Source organism: Nansenia antarctica (assembly GCF_963989245.1).
Source record: "Nansenia antarctica genome assembly, chromosome: 9".
Taxonomy (NCBI): Eukaryota; Metazoa; Chordata; class Actinopteri; order Argentiniformes; family Microstomatidae; genus Nansenia; species Nansenia antarctica.
The window spans coordinates 3,085,240-3,092,739 of NC_137679.1; the positions used below are offsets into that span (position 1 = coordinate 3,085,240).

At 41.6% G+C, this 7,500-nt stretch overlaps 1 protein-coding gene across 1 annotated transcript in view; it reads left to right on the forward strand.

Moving 5' to 3' along the window:
* myo9ab (myosin IXAb) overlaps positions 1-7,500 on the forward strand; it is a gene marked incomplete at both ends in the record, with an annotated part of 125,820 nt that overhangs the window by 112,444 nt on the left and 5,876 nt on the right. The window contains 9 exons of the mRNA XM_080539150.1: positions 134-322; positions 866-913; positions 1,140-1,251; positions 1,557-1,618; positions 3,042-3,234; positions 3,984-4,112; positions 4,342-4,447; positions 5,564-5,695; positions 6,778-6,901. Of these exons, the coding sequence (XP_080395276.1) occupies positions 134-322; positions 866-913; positions 1,140-1,251; positions 1,557-1,618; positions 3,042-3,234; positions 3,984-4,112; positions 4,342-4,447; positions 5,564-5,695; positions 6,778-6,901 (1,095 nt within the window). The remainder of the gene's footprint in view (positions 1-133; positions 323-865; positions 914-1,139; positions 1,252-1,556; positions 1,619-3,041; positions 3,235-3,983; positions 4,113-4,341; positions 4,448-5,563; positions 5,696-6,777; positions 6,902-7,500) is intronic.

A 7,500-nucleotide genomic window follows, 5' to 3' on the forward strand; every position in this document is an offset into this window, starting at 1 on the left:
GCTCGAACCGCCGATCTGCCAACCTTGCGATCATTGGACGCCGGCTCTACCTCCTGAGACACAGCCGCCCCACCCTCACCCCCCCTCTCTCTCTCTCTCTCGTCCCCCCCCCCCCCCCCCCTCCCCACCCTAGATGGACGACGGGAAGAGCATCCGCTACAAGGACCTGTACGCCCTGTTCGAGCACATCCTGGAGAAGAGCATGCGTCTGGAGCAGAGGGACTGGAGCGAGTCGCCCGTCAAGGTCTGGGTCAACACCTTCAAGGTGTTTCTGGACGAGTTCATGACCGAGTACAAGCCCATGGACAACACCCTCAGCAAGGTACAGTAGCCTATCACCAGCTCTAAGAAGGATACGGTACCAGTCAAAAGTCTGGACACGCCTTCTCATTCAATGGTTTTTCTTTATTTGGTGACATTATTCTTGTTTTTCTATCTATTGTACGATTTTATGTCATGAGGACTACGGATGCAAATGAGCTCACAGCTAAATCCGGCATATTTACTGTCACCATACTCTGTATAAGTGACTGCTCATTAATGTGCACTGTCCTGACTAAATAAAGATCTATCTATCTATCTATCTATTTATATATTATTTTCTACATTGTAGATTAATACTGAAGACATAAAAACTATGAAATTACTACATAATGCCATATGTGTTCTTTCATAGTTTTAATGTCTTCAGTGTCTTCTACAAAGTAGAAAATAATACAAATAAAGAAAACCATTGAATGAGAAGGTGTGTCCAAACGTTTGACTGTAGGTACTGTAGGTTTGGTAGATACATATCCGATCTCATTGTAGAGTCGTGGCTTTGGACAAGTATTCTTAATTTGTCTTTCTTGTTGTCTTGATTTAGGCGCCCAAACCTGAACGCAAGAAGAGGAGAAAGAAGGAGACTGACATTGTTAGTGTTTGACCTTTCACCTTTGTTTGACTGACTGATCAGACGGTCCCTTCTTATGTTATCTTTGTCTTATTTTAAATAACGTATAATTTTTTACTTTTACTTGACATTAACAATAATGCATTTACATTTACGGTATAATAGTTGTTTATGAAAACTGTATGTGTGTGTGTGTGTGTGTGTGTGTGTGTGTGTGTGTGTGTGTGTGTGTGTGTGTCTGTGTTAGGTTGAAGAGCACAACGGCCACATCTTCAAGGCCACCCAGTACAGCATCCCCACGTACTGTGAGTACTGCTCCTCTCTCATCTGGATGATGGACCGGGCCTGCGTCTGCAAGTGTGAGTACACACACACACACACACACACACACACACACACACACACACACATATACACACACTCTTCTTCTTCCCTCCTAAACCCCTGATCGCAAAGTGACCAGCTCGCAGTGGTTCGAATCCCCGGCTGGCCACGTGTCCCAGTGTCCCTGAGCAAGGCACTGAACCCCTAATTGCTCCGGGGGTCGCCTTCAATGGCTGTGTAGGCCCTTGCTTAGCGCTCCCTCTAGAGCATGAATGCATTTGGTTGTACTCTGTGTGATGACAAACGTTGAATCCCTTTCCTTTCCATTTCCTGTCTGCAGTGTGTCGGTACGCCTGCCACAGGAAGTGCTGCACCAGGATGACCACCAAGTGTAGCAAAAAGGTGAGGAGACGACTCCTTTATGACATTATAAATGCATATGTTGCTATTAAGGGTGGAACTTGATTAAAACTGACACGACAATTTGTCCGTCATGTTAGTGTTGTAGTTAACTAGGTAGCAGTGGGGGATTACTCACCCGATACATTGTGTTGCAGTGTTTTGGCTTGACTAGCGAGTTTGTGTTGTGATTCTCAACAACGTTGAAACGTAGTTCTGTGTTTCCAAAGAAAAGTCAGAACATTTTGATTGGTTGCCGACATCCGGACCAAATGATCAGACTGTGTCACATATCTCGTATACCTCACATTACTTTACAATCACATCACTGAAAAGTTCAGATCATTACTAGGGGTGTAAATCACCAGCTTCATCACGATACGATATTATATCGATTTGTTTGTATGACGATACAATGTTTGACGATATCACAATGTCAGTCACGATACGATTTCGATTCGATTCGATTCAAGATCGATATGACGATATGATCGATATGACGCGATATCATATGCCAATCTAACACAATTATCAATTGTAATAAGTGGTAATTAACATACAGCTCATTAACATACACACACACACACACAGGTTCAGAGAGACATCCAGTCACACACACACACACGTCCACACACGTGTCACACACGTCCAGCAGGTCTGATATTGGTCTGACTGGATTCGCCTCGAAGAGTAGATGTAAAAAAATATCTTTGGTGTCCAAAACGGTCAATGTATTCGCCCATTAGACTCCCGTTAGACGCACTCATTAGACGCACTCACACAAGCCGAACATTTCCGAAGATTACCGGAGATTGCCGAACGCGAGAGGAGGAGGAGCCGAGAAGTGGAGCCGAGCCAGAGTAGACAGTCACACACGGTGAATGCGAACTCATTGCGAACGCGAGTATGTTCACTTCCCTGGTTCAGAGAGATGTTCCAAAATATATATTAAAAGGGATAGACTTACTGTCTCTCATCAAAAAAGAAAAACATTCGTATCTTTTTCAAGTCTCTCTCTCTCTCTGCGCGCATAAGATGACGATATAGATCGATGTTTTTACATTGCGTCGATGTAATCAGATCGTTAGTCAATGAATCGATGCATCGATGTGAATCGATGTATCGTTACACCCCTAATCATTACCGTACATCAGGTCCCGGCATGAGGACCAAAGCATTAGAATGTGTCAATGTGGCCTGAGGTGGTCCAGTGGTCTAGCACCGCGGTCTACAGTGCACACATATGCCCATGTCAGCATGAGTTCGAATCCGGCCCATGCCCTGCTGACATGCCCTCTCTCCTTACTTTCCTGTCTGTCTTCACTATATCTGTCCAATAAAAATTAAAAAAATATAAGTGGGACTGCTCCACTCAGAAAAAAAAACTTGTGTCACATATGCTGTTTGTTTGTGTGTGTGTGTTCAGTACGACCCGGAGCTTTCGTCTCGTCAGTTCGGGGTGGAGCTGTCCCGCCTGACCAGCGAGGAGCGCACGGTGCCCCTGGTGGTGGAGAAGCTCATCAACTACATAGAGATGCACGGCCTCTACACAGAGGGAATCTTCCGGAAGTCTGGCTCCACCAATAAGATCAAGGAGCTGCGGCTAGGGCTGGACACAGGTAGGGTGATGTTTGTTCATTTGTTTATTTAAAGGATCCCCATTAGCTTATGCCGTAGCAGTTTGCTAATCTTCCTGGGGTCCACACACAATCAACATTACAACAAATAATACATAATTATTATACTAATAATACAGTAAATAAATTAAAATATATTTAACAAATAAATAAAATAAATACGTAAAATTAACAGAAGAACATACAATTATTGATACAGTAAAAATCCAGTTTATCCCCAAAGAGTCATTGTCATCCTATTCAAACATGAACCAAAAGCAAACATCTCTATGAGCGTCCAATCAACCCAAATAAACAAAGAAGAAGAAGAAGAAGATTGACTTTGATGTTTGAATGATGATCAGACCACAGAGTCGGTCTTCTGTTGAGATGAGTAGCATCTACACCTGTGTCTCACATGTTCCAGACTGTTTTACTTTTGTCTATTTGGCTAATCATGACGTTAGAATTATAAGGTTCTATCTCCATTTTTGTCAAAATTTTGTTTTTTACATAATCTGATCCATTAGGTGTTTATTAATGCCTGTGTGGTGTTATTTTTAAAATGTTAAAATGTTTGAGTTAGTAATTAATCAAATACAAAGGTTCCATCTCACAAAACATAATGGAATGTAAACACTTTGACGCTCAATATCTCTGAACTACCATAAACGGAGATAGAACCTTAGAATTCTAACGTCACGTAATTCTGCAACAACGTTATTAAGATATGTTTACCTCTGTTGTTCCAGACGTGGGCAGTATGAACCTGGACGACTACAACATCCACGTCATCGCCAGCGTGCTGAAACAGTGGCTGCGTGACCTGCCCAACCCTCTCATGACCTTTGAACTCTACGAGGAGTTCCTCAGAGCCATGGGTAAGACAAGAAGTCGTTGTGTTGTCATCTCGTTAGCCTCAGAGCAGAATTGACACAAAACAACAACAATTGCATCTATTTGAAAGACAGGTTGTAACACAACAACATTCTCAAAAAGTCCAGCGAGTGAATAGATGAATCCCTCCTGAAGGCCCTGTGTTGTGGTGTGTGTGTGTGTGTGTGTGTGTGTGTGTGTGTGTGTGTGTGTGTGTGGTGTGGTGTCCTCCAGGCTTGGCAGACCGGAGGGAGATCATCCGGGGGGTGTACTCTGTGATCGACCAGCTCAGCAGGACCCACCTGAGCACCCTGGAACGCCTCATCTTCCACCTGGTCAGGTGAGTCATCACAATCACAATCACAATCATTTTTATTATTTAGTATTTTCGCACATACAGGAAATTGACTTGGTGTGATGGATGCATAAAGACACAGACCAGGGCTCCCACGGAAGTCCTTGAAATCCTTGAAAGTTTGTGAATTTGAAGAAAACGTTTTTGAAAATAGACATGGGTCATTGAAAGTGCTTGAATTCCCCTCTTTCTCTCTCTCTCTCAAAAAAAAAATGTATTACAAAAAATATATATATATTGTATATATATATATATATATATATATATATATATATATATATATATATATATATATATAAAGAAATGTTGGACGTAATTATAGTAGATAAGTCACTTAACACAGTAACTTTACACATATTTCACAATATATTGTTTTGGTGTGCTGTGGTAGAGAAGGCAAGAGACCATCTAGTGTTCACACATTCAAGCCTCTCTTTTTAATTGTCTGTGAGCGGATAGTTCCTATTATATACATTCTCATCTAGATCTGTCTCAGACTATGCCGTGTTGGCTCCTTGAATTTGAGGGAACTGAGTCGTGAAAGTCATTGAAAGGTGCTTGAATGTGATGTTTCAGAAGGTGTGGGACCCTGACAGACAACAATATAATAAAAAACGACAACAATGTAATAATGAATGAATGAATTAATTAATTAATTAATGAATGAATGAATTAATGGTCTTTATTGTCATTGATATAGTACAGGTACCAAACAACGAAATTTGGGAATTGGGAACAAATAAACAACTACAATAATGTAATAAACAACACTATATAAGCAATTTTTTAAAAGAGTGAAAGAAAGGGGCAATCGAGCAATAAGGCTGTAAATGAAGAGTATGTAAAACTAATATAAACTCCTCAAAAAAAGTTTGGAAAAATTATTTAGGTCGATTATTCCTCCCCTCTAATAATACCAGTTGGTATTGTATTTTATATAGTTGGAAAGCCTGATTAGTCACCTTTACAACGAGGTACAACTTGTAAGGATCATGTATTCGTGGAATGAGCAACACAGCTAAACGTGTGGGTAGCGGCCCCAAAAACGTTTGCAAAAATCCCCTGTAATTATCTCTCTCGTTGTGTTGTGGTGTGTTCCAGGGTCGCCCTGCAGGAGGACACCAACCGCATGTCGGCCAACGCCCTGGCCATCGTGTTCGCGCCCTGCATCCTGCGCTGCCCCGACACCATCGACCCGCTGCAGAGCGTCCAGGACATCGGCAAGACCACCGCGTAAGACTGGAGCATCACCTGACACTGTCTATCAGTCTCCTGCATAAAGATAGACCCAGATTTAGACTGAGATCTCACTTTAATAAAGATAGACCCAGACTTAGACTGAGATCTCACTTTAATAAAGATAGACCCAGTCTTAGACTGAGATCTCACTTTAATAAAGATAGACCCAGTCTTAGACTGAGATCTCACTTTAATAAAGATAGACCCAGTCTTAGACTTAGATCTCACTTTAATAAAGATAGACCCAGTCTTAGACTTAGATCTCACTTTAATAAAGATAGACCCAGACTTAGACTCTTAGATCTCACTTTAATAAAGATAGACCCAGACTTAGACTGAGATCTCACTTTAATAAAGATAGACCCAGTCTTAGACTGAGATCTCACTTTAATAAAGATAGACCCAGACTTAGACTTAGATCTCACTTTAATAAAGATAGACCCAGTCTTAGACTGAGATCTCACTTTAATAAAGATAGACCCAGTCTTAGACTTAGATCTCACTTTAATAAAGACAGACCCAGTCTTAGACTTAGATCTCACTTTAATAAAGATAGACCCAGTCTTAGACTTAGATCTCACTTTAATAAAGATAGACCCAGACTTAGACTTAGATCTCACTTTAATAAAGATAGACCCAGTCTTAGACTGAGATCTCACTTTAATAAAGATAGACCCAGTCTTAGACTTAGATCTCACTTTAATAAAGATAGACCCAGTCTTAGACTTAGATCTCACTTTAATAAAGATAGACCCAGTCTTAGACTTAGATCTCACTTTAAGTCAGTCTTGCTATAGACTCTAAAAATGTTCCTGTTGCATAAAGCTAGCCTATGAGTGACTAAAGTAAGACTGACTTAGATAGCCTGTGACGCAATGCATTCTAGGTAAAATAACACACTTGACAGAAGAAAAAAAAACATGGCGGCCGAAACAGCTACACCTAGCGGCAGAAGATATGAGAGATAATCTTTAAAAAAAAATGTGTCCCTGTTTTCTTTTCTATTTTAAACCACTTTTTTTCTAATCTTCTCAACAACACAAATCTAAGTGTGACCATCTTGCCTTCCCCCCCAGGTGTGTGGAGCTGATCATAAACGAGCAGATGAACAAGTACAGGGCCCGTCTGAAGGACATCAACAGTCTGGAGTTCGCTGAGAACAAGGCCCGGAGCCGCCTCACCCTCATCAGGAGGTCCATGGTGAGGCGCCTGGTCACCCCATATTACATTTACATTCTTGGCATTTAGCAGACACCTTATTTCAAAGTGACTTACAATCGATACATTCGACTAAGCAAGTAGTGAATCATCAATCCACCAGTCGTAGCAGGAGGAGTAATCTATAGCTCAGGCCAGGGGCCGCTGGCAGTCGTCGTGATAGAAGAAGAAAAAAAAGATTTGTTTTGTATAAAGACACTGGAGAGAAACAGTACAAGGGGGGCAGTAGAAGTCTTAGGAGACACAGTATAGGGGAAAGGCAGGTGTCTCAGGAGACACAGTTAATGTGTAGCCTGAAGAGATGGGTCACAGGCTGGGTATCGGCACAGGCAGGACAGAATATCACGTAACACCTTCATTTATCTCCTTCTGCCTGCCCACTTCAATCTCCCTCTCCGACAGTTCACCTCTAACCTCCATTTCCCTCTCAGCCACTTTCTTCAAATCCCAATTGTTTTCAACATCAACGTCTGTTATAAACCGTTTATCTGGAAGTCAAGGGCCATGATCTAAGTGCATATTTCTGTCTGTATCTGGCCTCCCCTCTTAAGAGTTTCTAGATGTATTTCATGACTACTTTA